At 41.2% G+C, this 23,980-nt stretch overlaps 1 protein-coding gene and 1 long non-coding RNA gene across 2 annotated transcripts in view; both read left to right on the top strand.

The window, feature by feature from the left end:
• Positions 1–2,053: 2,053 nt before the first annotated feature.
• On the top strand, positions 2,054–17,110 carry LOC138963766 (uncharacterized). Its single transcript, XR_011454892.1, has 5 exons — positions 2,054–2,153; positions 3,281–3,497; positions 8,750–8,884; positions 10,098–10,224; positions 14,137–17,110. It is a non-coding gene; the product is annotated as an uncharacterized lncRNA (long non-coding RNA).
• A 2,137-nt stretch (positions 17,111–19,247) lies between these two features.
• Positions 19,248–23,980, top strand: part of LOC138963765 (uncharacterized) — a 7,199-nt gene continuing 2,466 nt past the window's right edge. Inside the window, exons 1-2 of the mRNA XM_070335618.1 lie at positions 19,248–19,920; positions 22,364–22,409. Coding sequence (XP_070191719.1) covers positions 19,863–19,920; positions 22,364–22,409 — 104 coding nt within the window. The 5' untranslated portion in view covers positions 19,248–19,862. The remainder of the gene's footprint in view (positions 19,921–22,363; positions 22,410–23,980) is intronic.

Raw genomic sequence — 23,980 nt, 5'->3', positions numbered from 1 at the left:
CTCAGGACTACGACGATTTTTCTCGCTTACAAAAGGACCAAGAAATAGTATGCTTCGTTCTATGACGATTTAACTATCTCCTTCGGAAATGTCTGATAAAGAAATGAATGCAATACACTAAACATCCCCCGTGGGGTGAGGCGTGCGTCCATTCAATTCTTAAGAAAGGGAATGTCTGTGCTTTCAGTGACTCGGCTGGTATTTGCATAAGGGGTGAACCGATATTTTATCGATTGAATGGACCTCGTCACAGAGTCAAATTGCCAGCATACGGTATGCCTCAACTTTCTTGTCCGTGTGGGTATATATATATATATATATAATATGTGTGTGTGTGTGTTTGTGTGTGTGAGTCTGTTTGTGTGTATGTCTGTGTGTGTGTGTGTTGTGTGTGTGTGTGTTGTGTGTGTGCGTGTGCATGTGTGTGTGTGTGTGTGTGTGTGTGTGTGTGTGGGTATGTGTGTGTGTGTGTGTTGTGTGTGTGTGTGTGTGTTTTGTGTGTAAAAACTGGTTAGCACTCCTACTTTTGTGCAGCTGGTGAAATATGAGTACTATACGGTTGAACATTTGTAGATATACAAACAAATCATACTTTGTTATAAACCATTACTAATATATCAACATTATTTTTTTCCCACTAAACCATCCTTTCTTGTATTTTGTTCTCTTCTTCTTTATTCCAAAATATGTGAGTAGTTTATGAAAGATCGAAGCTATAGTAGGCACTGTGACAACAAAGCTCCTTGACCTCACGAGTCGCTGATTCCTTACGAGTCAACCATCACTGAATGCGTCAATCACAGCTAGTTCCGAGGCTAGAGGCAGCATTTACCAACACAATGCAGTACATAAAGCATTAACCAGGGAACAAGAGAAGATTGTTTTTTTTCAGTTATGAACGAAGTCTGCTTCGCATCGAATTATTTCGACAGAACACGATAACAATAAAAACAGTAACATGAACACGTGTACAGAAACGAATTAGTTTCGACTTTCGTCTTCATCAACAACCACCAAAAAAAAACCAAGAAGCTGAAGAGGAGAGTAGACCGAGCTGGCAGCGAACCGCATCTCTCGCTCATAATTATACTGTCAACGAGATACAAGTCTATCTAAGTCTAACACTACTTTCATGTCTTTCTCTACACGAACAAAGACCACAGTCGACCTCGGTTTGAATTTGTTTTTATCTGTTGCAATTTGTTGTTATTCCATTTTACGTCTGTCCAAATGTTTAATTTACAAATTATGCTCAATAGAAAAGATATTACAAACGTGTCGGAGATTTAAAGATTTAGATTTATAACTTGTCGAGGTAAACGCCGCACAAAGACGTGCTTGGGGAACAAAAGTCAGCGAGTCTTAAACTTAAAATTTAGAACAAAAAGCATAGAAAAAAACCACAACAACTAATAGAAGAACGCTCTTGTGCTGGTTGTTGTAGTTGTTGTTGTTGTTGTTGTTGTTGCTGTTGTTGTTGTTGTTGTTGTTGTTGTTGTTGTTGTTGTTGTTCTTCTTCTTCTTCTTCTTCTTCTTCTTCTTCTTCTTCTTCTTCTTCTTCTTCTTCTTCTTCTTCTTCTTCTTCTTCTTCTTCTTCTTCTTCTTCTTCTTCTTCTTGTGCTGGTTGTTGTAGTTGTTGGTGGTGTTGTTGGTGTTGTTGTTGTTGTTGTGGTGGTGGTGATGGATGTGGAGGTGGTGTTGGTGGTGGTGGTGGTGGTGGTGGCGGTGTTTGGATGACACCTTTAACGTTACTGTCTACTGCGTGCCATCAACTGTTGGTGAACTTTTCACATTTTAAAAAACCCGAGGGGTTGAGTGATGATTATACACACACACAGACACACACACACACACACACACACACACACACACACACACACACACACACACACACACACACATCGCAGTTTCAGTCTGTGCGTGCGTTTCACTCGTGTAGATGTTTGATGCCAAGTTTCTCCAAGCGTTAATGACAAGAGGTGAGTGATTGGCTTTGACATCTGTGTCACGATCGCCGTGATGGACAGACACAAATACCACGGGGCCGTCTATCGCAGTTTCAGTCTCTGTGTGCGTTTTCTCGAGTAGAGGTAGGGCTCCAAGCGTCTCCAAACGTTGGCACGGTAATCTTCTGGGATCAGCGCACTAGCATGGTAATTACGTACGCTCTGTTGTGTTACATCATTCTCTTCTTTCGGCGAGGGAGAAGGCTGGAGGGTTTGGAGGGGAAGGGTGGGAGGGGGGGGGGGGTGCGGGCGTTGACAGTTGTTAAAACTTTGAGAACTTTGAGTTAGTATTTGCTTACATTCAAATGTGCAATATTTTTTAAACAATGACTGGCTCACCATCCTGATTTGTTCGAATGCAGTGTATGTCACTGGGCATGGCGTTTACAGCTTTGTTGCGACAGTGTATGTCAATGGGCATGGCGTTTACAGCTTTGTTGCGTCAGTGTATGTCAATGGGCATGGCGTTTACAGCTTTGTTGCGTCAGTGTATGTCAATGGGCATGGCGTGTACAGCTTTGTTGCGACAGTGTATGTCAATGGGCATGGCGTTTACAGCTTTGTTGCGACAGTGTATGTCAATGGGCATGGCGTTTACACCTTTGTTGCATCAGTGTATGTCAATGGGCATGGCGTTTACACCTTTGTTGCGACAGTGTATGTCAATGGGCATGGCGTTTACACCTTTGTTGCATCAGTGTATGTCAATGGGCATGGCGTTTACAGCTTTGTTGCGACAGTGTATGTCAATGGGCATGGCGTTTACAGCTTTGTTGCGTCAGTGTATGTCAATGGGCATGGCGTTTACACCTTTGTTGCATCAGTGTATGTCAATGGGCATGGCGTTTACACCTTTGTTGCATCAGTGTATGTCAATGGGCATGGCGTGTACAGCTTTGTTGCGACAGTGTATGTCAATGGGCATGGCGTTTACAGCTTTGTTGCGACAGTGTATGTCAATGGGCATGGCGTTTACAGCTTTGTTGCGTCAGTGCAATCTACTCAAAAATACCTAACTCACGTCAAATGAACTTACATTTTATAAAACGTTAAAAGAATTGTTCTTGTTCTTGTTCTCTCTCTCTCTCTCTCTCTCTCTCTCTCTCTCTCTCTCTCTCTCTCTCTCTCTCTCTCTCTCTCTCTCTCCTCTCTCTCTCTCTCTCTCTCTCTCTCTCTCTCTCTCTCTCTCTCTCTCTCTCTCTCTCTCTCTCTCTCTCTCTCTCTCTCTCTCTCTCTCTCTCTCTCTCTGATACCAGACTACTTTCTCCCAACAGTCTTATCAACTCACAACATTGGCGGTGGTGTTGACGCTACCTGGTGCGCTGTGTATCTGGGCCAACCGGTATACAGGAGCCTTTGCTGTGAATTGCGGTGCGAACGATGGTATATTTTACTTGAAGAGCGAATACGGCGAATATCATGATGATAGACGTTGGGATATACGTTGCCGGCCCACCCCTATATCCGGGCCGCAGAGCTGTGAATGGACTGGTAAGTTTTCTTGAAGCAAAACACAAACTAACCTGAGCGAAAAAAAGTATTGCACCCATTTTCGCACCCCAACTAAAACATTCATTCCCGTGTCAATTCATTCACACTTTATATACCATTAAAGGCCCTCCACTTAGCTATCTGGCACACATTTCGTTGTCTGTTAAAAATATTTCGTGACCGCCGCCGAAGTAAGGGTACCCCCAAAATCGACCTGACAAAAACGTCTGGTACCAAGTACAAAATCGGCAAAAGTTCAGAGTAGGCGCAACTTGGCGACTTTCACATACGAGGAAAAAGCGACATTACAAGATACAAGATACAAGATACAAGATATTTATTCACCAATTTTGCAAAAGGATTTCATCTTGGCACGGCACGGTAAAAATAAAATAAAAACCAACCAGACACATATGCAGACACACATCACCATGCATGCATACATACGTACATTACACTGTCATGCACACACAGACACAACTCACACACACACACACACACACACACACACACACATACGTTCCTTTCCGCCAAACTGGGTTCCACACATCACACAACGGATAGTGCATTTGTAGTGCACTTGCACCACAACGGCACTGGGCGCAGTGCCCTTGCAGTGCACTTGCACCACAACGGCACTGAGTGCAGTACTCGCTCCGGCATCGACGAATTTTACACTAAAAAAGGCACAAAATTTGACCTATTTCGTCGCCTATAGAGGACGGAAAGAATGTCATTTTGAACATTGTTATGACACTCTTTCCGTCAAAAAGGACGGAAAGAATGTCATTTTGAACATTGTTATGACACTCTTTCCGTCAAAAAGGACGGAAAGAATGTCATTTTGAACATTGTTATGACACTCTTTCCGTCAAAAAGGACGTCCATCAGTTATCTATCCAGAACATGTTGTTTTGTGTTCCTACCGTGCGTATCTCGCCTGTTATGTCATTTCTACTGGTGCAGGTGTGTAGAGCATGAGCAGTAGAAAACGAGAGTTTTGTGCGTCCATTTTGAGGGGTCACCTCACCTCACCTACGCCTGTGACCCCGTCTGGGGTATAGGCCGCCGCCTAACTCCGCCCAGGTCGGTCCCAAGCCCGGCTGAAAAAGGAGGAGGGTTGGGCGTGGGGCTAGCTACCCCACCCCGTAAAAAACCCACTAGCTACAGAAACGCCAACGCCATTTTGAGGGGTACCATGACAAAAAGCGCTGTACTTCCGTAATTCCTGAAGTGATTGCTTCGACACTGTGGAGGTCTTAAGTCTACATACGAGACGTATTCTGGGTACAATGTTTGCACCGCTACAGTTATTTGTTGAGACGATATGCATTCTTCCGGAAAATGTTTTAAAACGTGTTATAGGTTTGAAGGCTTACATCCAAACCCTTAATAATTGTGCATGCATACAGACAAACGATTGTTACAAGTACTACCAACGTTTCATGTGAGTACATACGCTAGTTTATGTTTGTTAGTCCTGTAAACATGATCAATATATGTATGCTTTATGATTTCCTGATGTCAAAAACATTTAGATATGATATGCCTGTATTAAAAACAAGCTGTGCGACAGCGATAATCAATCATCCGTGACAGCAACATGTTTTGAGAGGCACTCAGTCAATTGGAAACAACCTGAACGTTCCATTTTGTTCATGTGTTTTCATGGCCAGCAAATTTCCGTCAGTAGTCTTACTCCAGTGAAACTTTGGGCAATTGGCTGTTCTTGTAACAATATTATTTCGGTATGCGTGCAATGTAATGAATTTTTGGAATGCAAATTCACAAATCTGTGACGGGTGTAAATATATTTTCCGGAAAAGTGCATAACATCTGAGTACAAACCTGTAGTGATCCACATTGTCCACAAGGTAAGTCTTTTATGTGGACTTCCGATCCTGACAGTTTCGAAGCAATCCATACAGTCATTGCTGAAATACAGCGCTGTTGTCATGGCATCCCTCAAAATGAATGCAAAAACCTCTCGTGTTCTACTGCCCAAGCGCTCCACATATATATATGCATCAGTAGAAATGACATAACACAGGAGATATGCAAGATAACAAAGCAAAACAACCTGTTCTGGTTAGATAACTCATTTTGCTTTCTCCTCGTATGTAAATGTTGCCTAGTTGCGCCTAATCTGAACTTGTCGGTCTTTCATTGGATATCCCAAAACTTGTCGGCCTTTCATTGGATATCCCAAAACTTGTCGGCCTTTCATTGGATATCCCAAAACTTGTCGGTCTTTCATTGGATATCCCAAAACTTGTCGGCCTTTCATTGGATATCCCAAAACTTGTCGGCCTTTCATTGGATATCCCAAAACTTGTCGGCCTTTCATTGGATATCCCAAAACTTGTCGGTCTTTCATTGGATATCCCAAAACTTGTCGGCCTTTCATTGGATATCCCAAAACTTGTCGGTCTTTCATTGGATATCCCAGAACTTGTCGGCCTTTCATTGGATATCCCAAAACTTGTCGGCCTTTCATTGGATATCCCAAAACTTGTCGGCCTTTCATTGGATATCCCAAAACTTGTCGGCCTTTCATTGGATATCCCAAAACAAGCATGGTACGTTATTGGAACGTTTGATTTAAGATAAAAACAACAGCATTACAATCACAGGTACAGGCAAAGGTTGTACAGTGGACCGAGAGACAAACTCTTATGATACAGGTAATGAACTTAGCTTAGACTATGCTTCTGTTTCCTCCAGTGGGCAAGAACCGTCATAAATTGTATAACTTACCATTCTTGTTTTTACATTAAGTCGTGGTGTAAGTGTGTACGTATGTGTGTGTGTGTGTGCGTGTAGATTGATTCCGAGGAAACTACTATGCCGATCTTCATGGAACTTCACTTAAGGGCAGGAGCTACCTTCAAATACACCGTTTTTACATTTAGTCAAGTTTTGACTAAATGTTTTAACATAGAGAGGGAATCGAGATGAGGGTAGTGGTGTATGTGTGTGTGTGTGTATGTGTGTGTGAGTGTGTGTGTGTGTGTGTGTGTGTGTGTGTGTGTGTGTGTGTGTGTGTGTGTGTGTGTGTGTGTGTGTGTGTGTGTGTGTGTGTGTGTGTGTGTATAAAATCATTCCGAGAAAACTACTGGAACGATCTTCATGAAACTTCACATGTTTGGATAAATGTCTTTGATGACGTCATATCCGGCTTTTTGTAAAAGTTGAGGCAGCACTATCACGCTCTCAATTTTCAACCAAATCGGTTGAAATTTTGGTCAAGTAATCTTCGACGATGCCCGGACTTCGGTATTGCATTTCAGCTCGGAGGCTTAAAAATTAATTAATGAGTTTGCTCATTAAAGTTGTCATTAAAATCGATTTTTCGCAAACAGATTTAAAATTGATTGCATTGTGTTCCTTGTCTTCTCCTAAATTCAAAAATATATAGATATGTCATGTTTACTCTAAAAATGTGCTCAGAATAAAGAAAATAGGTTCAGTAAGTACTATACCCGTGGACGAGTGGTTCGCGGCGGCGAGCATGACCCGTCCTGGTCTTCGGTATGGTTAGCCGAGACTATCTGAATGTAGTCTCGGCGATGATTGGTTTGTAGTATTGTGTTGATCTTGACTAAATGTTTTTATATCGCTTCACGCGACTTGTTCCTCTTCAAGTCATTTGACCACAGAACTCTTTGTGTTAAAATTCGGTGTGCTTTTGCTTCAATGTATGAAGAGAAAAAGTAGGCTTACATTCACCCGTGGTCATTTTTTGTCGAAAATCTGGGTCACATCCCTCTTGTATTGAATCATGCGCTCGTGTTTTCACATAATCGGCTCAACAGGCATTGTTCTCTACGGAGAAGGATGTCGTAGGCTAAAATTGCAACCTTTTATTTTAAAATAGCTCCATTTGCAGTTTTCAAAAAACACAAGTTTGTTTCAAAAAACTTGTTTTCTCCAAAAAATCCAATGTCGATCGTCTGGTTCGACCAAAGGGAGATAATTCACAAATCTTACACGTTTCTCAGATATAGCAATTTATTAGTTTAAATTGATATAAATATGCCATGATTTAATTGTCTGTGTTATTAACATATACCACATGTTGAAAATCAGAGGCAAGAATTTCTTCACAAACTATATGTTATGTTTGGATTCAAAACAAGCTCATACAGTGACAAAGAATAGAGATACAGAAAAGCGCACTATCCTGCTAAACGCAACCGCTACTACGCTATACTGGCTTGTCAATTTCACTGCGTTTTACACGTGCGGGGTTGTTGAAAACAGGCAGTTCGACAGATTGACTAAATGTAGTAGATTCGCCTTACGCGACTTGTTTGATTCTGTGAATTCGACAGATTGACTAAATGTAGTAGATTCGCCTTACGCGACTTGTTTGATTCTGTGAATTCGACAGATTGACTAAATGTAGTAGATTCGCCTTACGCGACTTGTTTGATTCTGTGAATTCGACAGATTGACTAAATGTAGTAGATTCGCCTTACGCGACTTGTTTGATTCTGTGAATTCGACAGATTGACTAAATGTAGTAGATTCGCCTTACGCGACTTGTTTGATTCTGTGAATTCGACAGATTGACTAAATGTAGTAGATTCGCCTTACGCGACTTGTTTGATTCTGTGAATTCGACAGATTGACTAAATGTAGTAGATTCGCCTTACGCGACTTGTTTGATTCTGTGAATTCGACAGATTGACTAAATGTAGTAGATTCGCCTTACGCGACTTGTTTGATTCTGTGAATTCGACAGATTGACTAAATGTAGTAGATTCGCCTTACGCGACTTGTTTGATTCTGTGAATTCGACAGATTGACTAAATGTAGTAGATTCGCCTTACGCGACTTGTTTGATTCTGTGAATTCGACAGATTGACTAAATGTAGTAGATTCGCCTTACGCGACTTGTTTGATTCTGTGAATTCGACAGATTGACTAAATGTAGTAGATTCGCCTTACGCGACTTGTTTGATTCTGTGAATTCGACAGATTGACTAAATGTAGTAGATTCGCTTTACGCGACTTGTTTGATTCTGTGAATTCGACAGATTGACTAAATGTAGTAGATTCGCTTTACGCGACTTGTTTGATTCTGAATTTGATAACGTTAGCAGTCAATCTGTTTTACGAATGTATGTTATTGGTTAAAAAAAAAACCCACGTGCCCATATACCAACAATGTAAACGTCTTGTTAAGACCAGTTATGTTTAATAACACGTGTTCGTCTGTTTGTAATATTCTTGTGACTCCGTTTCAGGATTCGTGAACACTTGGACCGAGCCCAAGTTCATGTTTCGCTGCCCGAGCGGTGGATTCATTGCGAGCATATACGGCTTATACTCGTCAAGTAAATACGACAGACAGTGGAAGATCGGGTGTTGCATTAAAACAGGTAACCCGACAAACATGCATACGAACCGACAGACAGACAGACAGACCGACAGACAGACGGACAGACAGACATGCATGCAGGCATTTACAAGCACACAAACCCACTTACGCACTCACGTATACGCAATCACACACACACACACACCAGGGGCGGACGAGGGGGTGGGGGGTTTCTGGGGTTTCCGGAAACCCCCCTCCCCCCCCCCCAGCCAAAAAATAGAAATATGTTGTGTTTTTTGGGGTTGAGTTTCAATTTCTAGGGTATTAATCAGTGACACAATCTGCTGTCTGAAACTGGTAATGATCATCCTTAAAATGCACCAGATTGCACCATTTTGCATCCTTTTTTTCAAAATTTTCCGGGGGGGGGGGTATGCCCCCGGATCCCCCTAGCAAGCTAGGCGCTTCGCGCCGTCGGTTCGGCGCTTCGCACCTTCACACCCATATCTTCACAATATACTTTTGGAACCCCCCCCTCCCCCCCCAATAAAATGAACTGATCCGCGCCGCCCCTGCACACACACACACACACACACACACACACACACACACACACACACACACACACACACACACACACTAACTAGTCTAACTAATGATTATGTAATTAATGCATAAACGTATTTCTGAAAAGTCTTATTAAATTTGAAAATTTTGTAACAGGTTAAAAACAATATTTACATTATATACGCGCTTTGAACTTCGGATAAGGCGATATATAAATATCCGTTATCATCATTATATTCTGTATCTTTTCTTCAATCCAGGAATATATAGATATTCCATGATTATTCTCAAAAAATAAACAATAAGCAAAATTGGTCCAATCTTACGCGGTTATATGAGATAAGATAATCATACATCCCGATTGTTCATCTTTTACTTTTAGTTTCAGGCTGAGACTTGACCGCTTTATTATATTGGTTATGCATTTACGTATATGCGTGTGTACTTGCGCGCGCGCGAGTGTACGTTTGTTTGTGTGTGTGTGTGTGTGTGTGCGTGTGTGTGTGTGTGCGTGCGTTCGTGCGTGCGTGCGTGTGTGCGTGTGTGTGTGCGTGTTTGTGTGTGTATATGTGTGTGTGTGCGTGTGTGTGTTTGGGTGTGTGTGTGTGTGTGTGTGTGTGTGTGTTTGTGTGTGTGTGTGTGTGTGTGTGTGTGTGTGTGTGTGTGTGTGTGTGTGTGTGTGTGTGTGTATTTCGTTGTGTGTGCAGGGGCCAGGCTGGGCGAGTGTTATCGGACTTTAAAGATAAATGGTCGTGGCGGAGTGATGGAGTACGAACTTTCAGCGGGGAAGGTCATAACCGGATTTGGCGGAACATTTGACAATATCTTTAAAAGGTAGATAACCAACAAGTGACTGTTTGTGCAGAAACGCAGGAGGAATGTTTCCTGTTGGCTCACTTAATTCGCTGACTGTTGGACTCAGCGGTCCAAGTTTTTTTACTACACTATTGGGTGAATGTTTCCATGTTCAATCACATGACGTAATGGGTTACCCCATTGAAGACTTGCACATCATAATTGTGCGCTAACAAAAAGCTAAACATATAGGGCATGTGCACTTGAGGTCTCAAAGAAAGACGTCTATATCACTATTCACTTCAGCTTCTTGCAATGACTGAGGAAGTGTGTGTATGTTTGTGTGTGTATGTGTGTTTGTGTGTGTGTGTCTGTGTGTGTGTGTGTATGTGTGTTTGTGTGTGTGTGTGTGTGTGTGTGTATGTGTGTGTGTGTGTGTGTGTGTGCGTGTGTGTGTGTGTGTATGTGTGTGTGTGACTGTGTGTGACTGTGTGTGTGTGTATGTGTGTGTGTGTGTGTGTGTGTTTGTGTGTGTGTGTGTGTGTGTGTGTGTATGTGTATGTGTGTGTGTGTGTGTTTTGTGCTGTAATTCCCCGAAAACTACAACAATTCATCAAACGAAACATAAACTTTTTGCCACATCTGTTTTCTCCTTCATTAGTAGATGACTTTGTAATCTGATTTTTAAAATGGTGTATGGGTCATTTGTTGTCAAATGTAAAATGGATGAGCATTCTGCTAATTTAAATCGTGTTTCGAAATTGGAATTGCAGATGCACAGCAAACCTTTTATCTGCTTTGTTTTTTGTGAATCGCAATGTTCATAGCTTTCATTAGTGACACCTCCTCGACCAAGGGGAGTTTGCACCAGACACACAAAACATGACTCCCAATGCAACCCAGTCCAGCAGACAAAGATGTCGCCGTGATCTACACTTGGTTAAACTATAATTGTATTCATTTTTTTCCTTTTCATTACTTTATTGTCCCAACGCTGGGAAATTCGGGTCGCTTCCTCCCAGTGGAAAGCTAGCAGCAACGGAGTCGCGCAATCCCAGGTGTCTGCGTGTTTAGGTGTATTCAGCCACCTGCACTTATGGCAGAATGACCAAGGTCTTTTACGTGCCATTGTGATGACATGGGGGTGGGACATGGCTTCCGTCTCTGGGTCTGCACATAAAGTTGACCCGTGTCCGTCCCGGCCCGAATTCGAACCTGCGACCTTTCGATCACAAGTCCAGTGCTCTACCAAGTGAGCTACCGGGCCCCCATAGTGACGAGAGTTGTAGGTTAAAGCCAAATACAAATAATTTATATGTTGGTTTAGGGTAACCCGACCGACCCTATTATTTTTTGTCCCGCCTTTTCTCCACACAAAAAACCACTTTTGGCCCATGGCGAACTATACCGAGATAAAGGGAAGTAATCGACTAAATTAAAAAAAAATTGTTTGGTCACGTTACCCTAAACCAACATATATTTTTGTTTGGCCTAAGGAAATCAACATGAAACTGTCCTTGAAAATGAACACGAAATAACCATGAAGCGTCACCAGAGTCGATACGAACAGTGCTGTCTTGATCTTGTGATAAGTTTCGTTTTCAAATCCATGGTGTAGACGTTCATTCGGGCACACGCTGCACCATCCACCACACATCTTCCAGCGAAGGGCAATCAAAACGTTCCTTGCCGTATAACCAGAGACTGCCTACGTGTGTGCAGTAATACCCCGCAATTCCACGCGAAAAGCCCGTGAAATCGGATATCAACACGTGCGCTAACGCAATCGAGCTGGCCCACTGCGCTTTTGTCAACAGTATTCGCGTGGGATGACCGTCCTGTCATCATCGTGTCGGGTTAACGCTCGGTTTGATATGGAGTTGACTTTCAGGTGTGAATTCGGGCCAAAAGTCAGACATCAATCAATCAATCAATCAATGAGTCTTATATCGCGCATATTCCGTGGGTACAGTTCTAGGCGCTCTGCAGTGATGCCGTGTGAGATGAAATTTTATACGGCCAGTAGATTGCAGCCATTTCGGCGCATATTTACCTTTCACGGCCTATTATTCCAAGTCACACGGGTATAGGTAGACAATTATTAACTGTGCCTAAGCAATTTTGCCAGGAAAGACCCTTTTGTCAATCGTGGGATCTTTAACGTGCACACCCAATGTAGTGTACACGGGGGGAGGTTCGGACACCGGGGAGAGTCTGCACACAAAGTTGACTCTGTGAAATAAATTTCCGCCGAACCTGGGATCGAACTCACGCTGACAGCGGCCAACTGAATACAAATCCAGCGCGCTACCGACTGAGCTACATCCCCGCCCCGACAGACATGGAGGACTGTGACCAGGTTCACTTACATCATCAGCTATCCATTAGGATCATAACAGAAGACTATTCTATTAGATATTTGTCAGAAGACTTCAACTGCTCAACTACTGACTCTCTCTCTTTGCCGTTATGCTTTTGTGCCAAGCAAAATAAAAAAAAATACAAGAAAAACCATTTGAAGAAAATGTTCAAGTCTTATGTTATTTCGATGCACAATATGTCATGTTAGCATTTCTAGCTTCATTATTGACGATACTATGGAACTTTACTTTAACACAGAGCGCACTGACGTCTTAAACAGTACACAACCACGTATCTGACGGAAATTAATGCAGTTAATTACCGCCGGGCTTCGACTTTGTAAGACTCGACATGCGAGGTTTAATCGGCCAAACCTGAACAGAAAGAGAACGAAAAAATGGTAGCTCAAGTTACTTGTATTTTGGTTAGCGGTTTGGCCAAAATGATGTACAAGGTATTTTGAACTCATTTGTCACTGATTTCAGCAAACTCAGGCTTTCACAAGAATAACCACACACAAAAAGAGAAAACAATCGAAGATCATTTTCATGTAGACATTTAGATGTCGCAAAACTCGAATTACGAGGTTTTAATCGGACAAAGAAGATAAGCGTGTTTGATGCTTTGCCACTTCCAAACTAATTTGACGTTTCTCGCAATGTTTCTACACTGAGCTTGGTGGCTGGTACAGTCGCGATATTCTCAACCCAACACGTCGTGCACGTTCTTAGTTGTTTCCTTCAAATATGCGCAAAGCGCGTTCATTTGGCACGCAACAAAAAAATTGGGTTTGATTTTGCACTTCGGGAGATCGCTAACAGACTTAGTGCGCTCGCCCTAGCCAAATGAAAGTTTTCGTTTGATAATGGGACACTTGCTTACTGACAATCAGTACTGTATTCATTTTGTATTACTATTATTACTGTTCAAGTTATTGACACATCACAGTTCGCTAAGAGATATATAGAGCACATTGAGAAAATGATTTATTGAATGAAGCGTGTATAGCTTTTAACATCTCTCAGCGCACTGTGATTGTTTTTAAAACGATATTGTCAGCAACCACAAGAGATTAGAACGTTTCACAAGACACTCTTTTGTGCGGATGTTTGTGGACAGGTCGACTTAGACATTTACTTGCCTTGTATGTGCTCGTCTAACTCGAATTGTTTTTGAATAACAATAACTCGTCCTTTTCTGTTAGGGAATTTAAGGCTGAGGCATACTTTGATAAATGTGAAGACAAAGCACTACATTGCACAAAAAGAATGATGAGAAACATTTTCTCAACTCAAAAGAATGGACACGGGCGCAGCAATTCAAAATCGGTGTCTTTGGGCACTCGATCTTGAAATGCATCAACAGATGTTGCGAAAACGTAGAATGCACAAGTTTACATATTCCATCCAATGAAATGCTTTCGTTTGATCATGTGACACTAGCACTTACTGGTAAGTATTAGTGTTGTTGTTGTTGTTGTTGTTGTTGTTGTTGTTGTTGTTGTTGTTGTTGTTGTTGTTGCTGTTGAAAGTGATGGTGGTGGTATTGTTGTTGTATATGGTGCATATGTACTTAACTTCTTTATTGCAGAGACCGCGAATATAAATTGGAAGTATGCGACATGGTCCTGGACGAGTGATTCCTTTTCTGATGACGCAACGATAGCCTCTCGATGAGCTTACAGATTGGAGGAACGTAGCTCATCCTTTCTTACTTTAGCTTTTTCATATTTAATCAGAATTATTCTTTGTAAATATCTATTATTTCATACTCTTTTTTTGACCAATATGAGCTCGTTCATATTTGCTTTTAATGAAACATTAGACTACTCATACTTAGTATTTAGCTTCAACCAATTTTGACTGAATGTTTTAACAAAGACCAGGAATCGGGACGAGGGCAGTGGTGTGTGAAAGTGTGTGTGTGTGTGGACAGCAATTACATGAAAACTATCGGACAGATATTTATGAAACTTTAAATTGAAGTTCTCCTGGATGATATCCCCAGACTCGTTTTTCCTTTTTTCGATACATGTTTGTAATTAGTTCATATCCGATTTTGAATTGGTTAACATTTTGGTTAAGCATTTTTCGACAAAGCCCGGATTATGGGATTGCATTTCAGCTTGGAAGCTAACAAATTAACAAACAAGTGTAGTCATTAAAAATCTGAAAAATTAATGTTATCAAAAATTGGAATTTGAAAAATTGATCCAGAAATTATGTCTTCTTATGTATCATCATTTTCTGATTCCAAAAATATATATGTATGCTATGTTTGGATTAAAAACAATCTTAGAAAGTTAAAAAGAACAGAACAAAGCATGCTTTCCTGTGGAGCGCTTTACGCTACTGCGCTATACTGGCTTGTCACTTCAAACCATCAGCAAACCGCGGGTAATCGGCAATTGCCGCAGAGCGTTCCGTTTCATTCTGTGAGTTCGACAGATTTACTACATGTAATAATGTTGCTTCACACGACATGTTTTCTTGTATGACAACAGTTCTCTTATACTTTGTTTGTAAAACAGAAGCTCATTCTTCTTGATCACAAAAAACGTAAGGGAGATAACTCATTCAGAATCCCCCACCCCCCAAAGTGCATGTATTGTATTATTCCCAATGATGCAAAGTGAAAAACACCCGAAAGAAGCTATTAGATATAATAAGGGATGTCTGTCTTTGGTCATCATACCTCGGAGAGAAGAAAGAACAAGACAATGTGCATGTACACTGCCTGGAAGCCGCAGATGTGCATCTGAGGTTTAATTCCTTGGATGTATAGAGATACTCTGAGTGGGTCGTACGTGTTTTCAAATGCTTGTGAGGTCATAAAGTATTTATTTATTTAGTTCTCAACAACTGATCCACCGTAAATGTAATTGTATTGGCTTACAGCGACAACAGAAGTATTCAATTCCTTCAAACTGATACTTGTAAAGAAATATTTTATTAAATATGTAGCCTCCTTCTGTCTGTCTGGCTGTCTGTCTGTCTGTCTGTCTGTCTGTCTGTCTGTGTGTCTGTCTGTTTGTCTGTCTGTTTGTCTGTCTGTCTGTCTGTCTGTCTGTCTGTCTGTCTGTCTGTCTGTTTGTCTGTCTGTTTGTCTGTCTGTTTGTCTGTCTGTTTGTCTGTCTGTCTGACTGTCTCAAAAATACAAGAAAGGTTAGTTGTTGGAACGTTTAATTATTGACAAAACAAAACGTTACGTTCACAGATAAACCTTTCACTTAAAGCCATATGTACTCGATGACTATACACGCTAATTGCTTTACCAACAGCTGGAGACAGACTAAATTAAGTTCCCTGCAAAATATTGTGGTCTAGGACCCCTTAAGTGTTGAGATATTTGAATTTTCATTTTGATCTGGATCGTCCTATTTATAGATTTGACAACACATGTAACGTTGATGCAAGGGAGAGAACACCGCGGCTTTGTTGACATCCTCACTTTTTCAGAGGCTAGAACAAGCTGTAATGCATGTATTATGGTCCGCGCATGGTGACGTATCGTCATTATATGGTCTTATGGTGCGTTTGACATCGATTGTGGGCAAACTACACTTTGTAAACACGGGAGTGCGTTAGTATGCCTTTAAAAGACCGCTGGGTCGAAATATATGTGAACGTGACGTTTTGTTTTGTCCATATTTAAACGTTCCAACAACTAACCTTTCTTGTTTTTTGATTCTGAATGTTGGAACGTTGGCAGTCTATCTATTTTTGGATTTTGGATTGTCTGTCGGTCTGTCTGTTTGTCTGCTTTACTTATTCACTTATGTATGTATGTATGTATGTATGTATGTATGTATGTATGTATGTATGTATGTATGTATGTATGTATGTATGTATGTATGTATGTATGTATGTATGTATGTATGTATGTATGCATGTATGTATGTATGTATGTATGTATGTATGTATGTATGTATGTATGTATGTATGTATGTATGTATGTATGTATGTATGTATGTATGTATATATGTATTCATGTTTTCATTGTTCGAACATTTGTATGGTCTTGAGGCATGAATTTCAAGGCCTCTATTCGGTTATTGAAAGGAAGAGAATATTGTCAGACAAAAATACGTTTGTTTGAAATGTGTTTACAGGTGTGGCATGTACTTAGCTACATGACGAAATGTTCTTTGTCGAAAACTGTTTGGAAAAATCTAAAGGTCTCCTGACCTTGTTATTTTGTGTTTACAAGGTCAAGGACAGAAGTGCACTTGCAAATGTGGAGTAAGCGAGGGAAGGGCGGAGTGATGTTGACCTTGCCTTTCGCCGTGTGTGCTGTAGTATAATGTAATGCTTCCCACAAGTATTCAACACAGGATCAGAATATGTTTCCTTACACATACCCGAGAGCTTTATTATTGTGCAGACGAATTTGGGATCGGAACTTGTTTACGTGTACATAGTTACAATTGCGTTAGGTCCACTCGGGACAATGTTCAGGAATAATTATTAGAGGATGTTTTGAAAGTCTTTTTTTTATAATCAAATACTAAGAATGGTATATCATTAAAGGTTTGGTTTTGTCAACAAAAACACTTTGCGATGAATTGACATTCTTGTTTTATATTCTGAATGTTGGAACGTTAGTGATCTAGTTTTCTAGGTTTCTTTCGTTTTCGGATATTTTTCTCTCTTCAAACAATAGGTTATAGTACAATTCTATTTGCCTTTTTTCGTTCTGATGTGAAACTTGCAAATCATCACTGGTATTCTTCTTCTTCTTCTTCTTCTTCTTCTTCTTCTTCTTCTTCTTCTTCTTCTTCTTCTTCTTCTTCTTCTTCTTCTTCTTCTTCTTCTTCTTCTTCTTCTTCTTCTTCTTCTTCTTCTTCTTCTTCTTCTTCTTCTTCTTCTTCTTCTTCTTCTTCTTCTTCTTCTTCTTCTTCTTCTTCTTCTTCTTCTTCTTCTTCTTCTTCTTCTTCTTCTTCTTCTTCTTCTTCTTCTTCTTCTTCTTCTTCGTTCATGGGCTGAACCTCCAACGTTCACTCGTGATTTTGCACGAGTGGATTTGTTGATAACGGGGAAAGCATGCTGGGTATTTTCGTGTTTCTATTGATATTACCCATCGAACTCTGACACGGCGTATCTTTTTCCGTGCGCACTTGGTCTTGTACTTGCGTGTACACACGAAGGGGATGAGGCACTAGCAGGTCTACACATAAGTTGACCTGGGAAATCGGACAAATACCCACCAGGCGGCCGCGACCGGGATTTGAACTCACGATACTTGTATGGGTTGTGAAAGAGTGCATACCCTTGCTTTTTACTCGGACAAACACTGGCGGCGCCAATCACTAGATAGGGATATGTCGAAAACACATGGACAGGAGCATGTAAGAAGTTATTTGTCAGAGGAAAAGCAAGGGTATTGACTCTTTCCCAACCCATACAGACACGACGGAGTTATCCGAACAACATCAATTGTAGAGTCAGTGCAGGAAGGGTAGGGTACTTTTAGCCTTGTCTTTTCATTGGGACTACAGTATTTTGCTTTGCTTTCTACGTGCATTCAACACAGGATAAAAGCTGTTTCCTCTAAATAGCCCACTGCTGTATTGTTGTGCAGACGACTTTAGAACCGCAGTTTGTTTGCTTGTAAGTAGTAACAATTCAAGTATGTATCCTTTTAACCGTTTTTAGGTTATATTCCTCACAGGTTTTTTTTAAGTCTATCTTTAGAAGTGTTATGTGCGTCTGTGGTAAATATGTAGACACTGACATGACTGGTCTAGGTAACGAAAGCCTGTGGATTTGTTAATTGTTATTCATATTCGTGATTGCGAAACTACAGACTGAGAATTAAAGGTGATTTCCTTACTGTACTAGCAACCATGTTCAACAGTACAAACTATCTTTCAGGGCTGTTTCGGGAGACAAAAGCATCCTACAACCAAACAAGTCGCGCATGGCGATATCAGCCCGTGAAACCTCAAATTAACTGGGCCAAGTCGACTACGGGATGTATAGTTCGCGAAGCTGGCCGCACGGACCTTTCGCACTACCCCCCGCGGGTTAGGGGGAGTCCCATGTTGGTTGGGACTGGAAAGAATGTACCCGATGCTACCCAGCATGTCGTAAGAGGCGACTAACGGTTCTGTTTCTTCTCTTCTTTTGTCTTATTTCTGCCTTACCAGTCCTTTGACCTATATTTCCTTCCAAGAAAACTCTCCCTACTATTCCCTGCAGTTTTCCAATTCTTTTCTTGTTGTCTTATTTCTACCTGACTGGATCCATCACCTTTATTTCACTAACCAAAAGTCTTCTTTTCCACATCCTTATTTCTCTGCACCCCGCATATCGTATGAGGCGACTAACGGATGCTGTTTCTCCTTTAACCCTTGTTAAGTGGTTCTTGTATAGAATATAGTCAATGTTTGTAAAGATTTTAGTCAAGCAGTATGTAAGAAATGTTTAGTCCTTTGTACTGGAAACTTGCATTCTCCCAGTAAGGTCATATATTGTACTACGTTGCAAGCCCCTGGAGCAATTTTTTGATTAGTGCTTTTGTGAACAAGAAACACTTAACAAGTGGCTCTATCCCATCTCCCCCCCCTTTCCCCTATCCCATCTCCCCCCTTTCCCCTATCCCATCTCCCCCTTTCCCTCGTCGCGATATAACCTTCGTGGTTGAAAACGACGTAAAACACCAAATAAAGAAAGAAAGACCTTTCGCACTGAGTTTTCAGTAAACAGACTTCGCGAAGTGGACTTCTGGCTCGATCAGGGGCCGTCTTTACAGAAAGTTACAGGCAGCGAAAGAGTTACGGCCTTGGCAGATTGGTGGCGGTGAACGCGTTCGTGTATACGGGAAGAGCAGTACCTTTAAACTGACCTTGATAGCAATGGATATGTTGTTGTACTTTTTGGGACAAGGAGTGTTCCTGGCAACGTATTCTTATAAATACAGGAAGACATCACAGCTGTACATCTCATTCGTTTTCGAAAGAGGTTGTTTGTGAACGTGTTTTTGAGGCTAAACTGTCGCTGAGTTTGTCAATTCACACAACTACTCTGGCTTGAAATTTAAAAATAAGCAGCAGTAAAGAACTTCCTAATTAACGATACATTTGTACGGACAAAAAAGACAAGAGCGCAAACTAACCAGCTAATAAACTATGCTTAAACTTTTAATGCACACAGAAAGCAAAAACAAACTAGCTTTTTAATCATTTATGAACATTTGAAAGAATAAAACAATAAAATCGAGTGGAAGAAGAAACAGCAAATTCAAAAAGATATCAGCTGCTTGTGAAGAATTATCCAAGGTATTGAGAGAGGCGTGTTCTCTGAGGGACGAGTGAAATGGCTTCCACGTGTGTTGTTCACACTCTGCTGTACCCGCTGGCCCTGCTGTTCGTCCGTAAGTACACACATTGTTTGTGTGTTTGTTACTTTGTTTCTTTGCATGTGTGTTTGTTTGTTTGTTTGATACAAGTGGCTTTTTTTGTTTTGTTTTTTTCTTTTGTTTTGGTTTTGTTTGTTTGTTTTTTCTAGATTTTGTTTTAGTTTGATTGTTTAATTGTTTCTTTGTTTCTTTGTTTCTTTGTATGTATGTGAATGAATGCATATGCGCTATTATGATATCATGGAGGAACAAACAACAACTCCAATTATAAGTTCCCTCAACTGTATTGGGTCAAATCAATGATACAGTTATGATATATACACACATACACACACAATCATGAAAAGAAAGATATCAGGGTTATGGATTCAAAACCGGGTACTCAAAGGTTTGAAGACATGGAAAAAAACTGTTTGACAATCCCGTGCACAAACTAACACAATAATCTTACCCGGAGTCTATCAAAAATAGACAGAAACACACACACACACAGTCCGTGAAACCACTGGCACACGATTTCCACAGTACAGATACCGACACACGGCTAGTGTGTAAGCGGGAAAAAACAGTCACAGTTCACAGTTAGGATTCGGACCAGACTGCGGCAACCGTCTAATCTAGTTGCTAAATACTAATTATACTTTAATTAAATAGGTTCTCCTGAACATGGCTTAACTTAACTAGATCACACACAAAAACTGCCGATATGTCCGTTCACTTGAAAAATTAGCGGTGTACTTGATCCTCCGACTGGCGATCTCGACCTAACCAGTTCACTTCGTCCCGTGACCTTTCTGGGTCCAACTATACGGACTTTCGTGTAACCTCGCTGCTAGCTTCGTGAAAGTCCCGTCGAACTTCAGCTAAACGGGTCCAGAGAAACAAGATATTCGGCGGCTTCTCAGATGATTCTTCTTTCCCAGCATCTGGCCGCAATCCTCCTCTCATGGACAGGTTACTAGACGCACTGCACAAACATGAAGAGCGGACATCTTGTTTTTACAATCTGTCCTCTACGAACTAGTTTCTGCAATGTAAATCGGTTCAGCTTTTGCGATACACAAAATATCAATGTCCGAATGCCTATTAAAGTTACCTGTTAAAGTGCTTTGACGATCGCGTCTCAGAAAACACAAGTAAGGGCTGGAACCTTCTCCCGCATTCTCTCAGGGCATTTTCTCCTCCCGCGCGATTAACATCAAGACCTTTCTCCTCGATGGACAGTCGTCAAGTGTGCTACTAAACTAGCTACGATTCCCGAAGTTAAAGGCAGAGTAAGCCTCCCGTAAACCATCACAGATACGGTCAGGCTTTTACACACAGTACAAACACCCTTTCATTTAAACACTCACCAATTGAGAACATCCTAGGTGCCCTCCGTAAAGAGCGAACAATTTTCAAAGAATTTATTTTTGCGTGGTTTATCTTACCCCTGAGCCATCGTGAACCCGTGTGATCCAGTTTTCCCTTTTCACAATGCAGTCGTCATAGTTAGTCATTTGAATGCGACTCGACGTGAGCTTATCTACAAAAGCACGTTTTTTATGCACGAAACAACGGCTGTGGTTCACAAGAACTCTAGCGATGGCTTTTGACTGTTGAGAGGAACGGCGATTTGCACTGATAAAACCGTCGTCTGCCACGACCCTTGCGTGACCCTGCTTCCGGGCTTTTCTTTTTTTAAACTTTCACAACTTCGAATTGTTCTGATCTTGTCTTGATGAAAAACGAATTCTTTTATGATTAAAGAATGTTTGTGTAACAAGCTGTCAATTTATTATTTAGATTTTAAAAGTTAGGTCTAGCACCAAAACGAGGCGCCATTGTTGTAGAGGACCAAGTCCACGAAAATAAATTCTTGGAAAATGTCTCACGCTCGACAGAAAGCAGCCAGGATGTTCCCGTTCGGTGAGCGTTCAAATGGAAGTATGCTTGTACTGTATTTAGACGCTCGGGGAGCTCTGTGATGGTTTATGGGAGGCTTACTGTGCCTTTAACTGTTCGCTGGTTTATGAGCTCTGTTCACTCCGTGCAACACACATTTCCACGTGTATCTTGTTGGCTTTCGTGCATCGTGGAGGACACAAAATGCTAACTCGGCCTGACTCAGTTGTTAGCTGTTTGATTTCATTCACAATGTATTTCTGTTTCATTGTTTATTCAAGTGTTTGTTTGTTTTTGTTTTGTTTTGTTTGGTGTGGTTTAGTTTTTTGTTTGTTAGTTTTTTTGTTTGTTTTGTTTGTTTGTTTGTTGGTTGGTTTAATTGTTTGTTTTCGATCAGTCCATACGGTTGCATGTGCTGCTTTTGTAAAATAGACATCGAAGGTACACTGGATCTCATAACGCTATCATGTACACCACAAAATAATTTTTTTTTTAAATCATCACAAGATTTTTCTTTTAAAGATCCAAAAAAGGATGTTTATCATAAAAAGCAACTGTTCTTTTAACATTTCAGATGTGGACGCTAGATACTACAGCAGCTACTCCAATAGCTCAGGAGTGTGAGTAGGAGCTAGTTTCTGGTTTTCTCCATGGGCGGTGTGTGTTGTTGTTGTGTGTGTGGGTGTGTGTGTGTATATGTGTGTGTGTGTGGTGTGGGTGTATGTATGTGTGTGTGTGACTGTGTGTGTGTGTGTGTGTGTGACTGTGTGGGTGTGTGTGTGTGACTGTGTGTGTGTGTGTGTATGTGTGTGTGTGTGTGGCTGTGTGTGTGTGTGTGTGTGTGTGTGTGTGTATGTCTGTCTGTCTGTCTCTCTGTCATACAGTCTGTTTGTCTGTCTGTTTGTCTATGCGTCTGTGTGTCTGACTGTCTGTCTGTCTGACTCCATGTCTGTCTGTCTGTGTGAGTGAGTGTGTGTGTGTGTGTGTGTGTGTGTGCTTGTGTGTGTGTATGTGTGAGAGTGTGTGTGTGTGTGTGTGTGTGTGTATGTGTGAGAGTGTGTGTGTGTGTGTGTGAGAGAGTGTGTGTGTGTGTGTGCGTGTTTGTGTGTGTGTCTGTGTCTGTCTGTGTCTGTCTGTGTCTGTGTCTGTGTCTGCGTGTGTATGTGTGTGTATGTGTGTCTGTGTTCATGGATATACCCCCTTATACATCATAATTATATTTCAAGTTATAGAGACATCCCAGTGCACTAAGGGATTTATAGAGCAAATCGAGAAAATTCATTATTGAACGAAGCGCATAACGCTGAGTTCAATAATTATTTTCGAGATTTGCTCTATAAATCCCTTAGTGCACTGGGATTGTTTCAATAACGATATTGTCAGTACCGCCATAGAAAAAAGAAGATTCCAAACGCACATTTTGCAACGCGCATTTGGATAGGCATAACTGTGTGGTCAGGTTGTGTACAGTAAAGATCTACTTTTGTGTGGTGTGTCTCAAGTGTGTCGTGCTTTCGTCACACGCATTTTAATTTCTGTTGGTAAATTCCAGTGTAGCGTTAATCTGAACAGTGATGATCTTTCAGAGAGACCTCATTTGAACTCGGAGAAAGGACTGTGCTCGAGTCATTATTTGCGATTCCAAACCTCCAGTCGAGCTTCGACGGATTGACTGTGCGGGGTGACTCCCCTTGAATTGACTCGAAGCGGGACTCGACTGTTCCCACATTTTCAAAACAAATGTGGCATATTTCTCGTGTTGTATCTTCACTCATCGGGGAGTCTGATACTAAATATGAACGGTAAGAATGCTCTGAACCCTACACGTATTACATCCCCATCGTTTTTTCGTTCACATTTGCCCAACATGTTAATTTGCTGAGCGGGGTTAATGTCGTCTGCTAGGCTACCTCAGTACCTGGGCAATCGAACCACTGCAGTCTGCACTGAGTCTGCATGCATGAGGCAGGCTCTGGTATGGTAAGAACGTTCTGAACCTTACACGTTTTCGATTACGATTGTTCTTGCCTTGAAATAATAATTCGGAAACCATTCATTTACTGAACTGATGTAGTCGTATTTCTGTGTAGTCTGCTACAGAGTCGATCGAGTCAGTCTTCCAAACTGGTCTAGCTGGTACGTTATCGGAATAACACTTGTGTTTTCTGTTAGCCGCTGGGAATTGTATACT

The sequence above is a fragment of the Littorina saxatilis genome, linkage group LG4, assembly GCF_037325665.1.
Source record: "Littorina saxatilis isolate snail1 linkage group LG4, US_GU_Lsax_2.0, whole genome shotgun sequence".
Lineage (NCBI taxonomy): Eukaryota > Metazoa > Mollusca > Gastropoda > Littorinimorpha > Littorinidae > Littorina > Littorina saxatilis.
The sequence above is the reverse complement of the archived record's forward strand: the minus strand, read 5'-3'. Positions and strand labels throughout refer to the sequence as shown.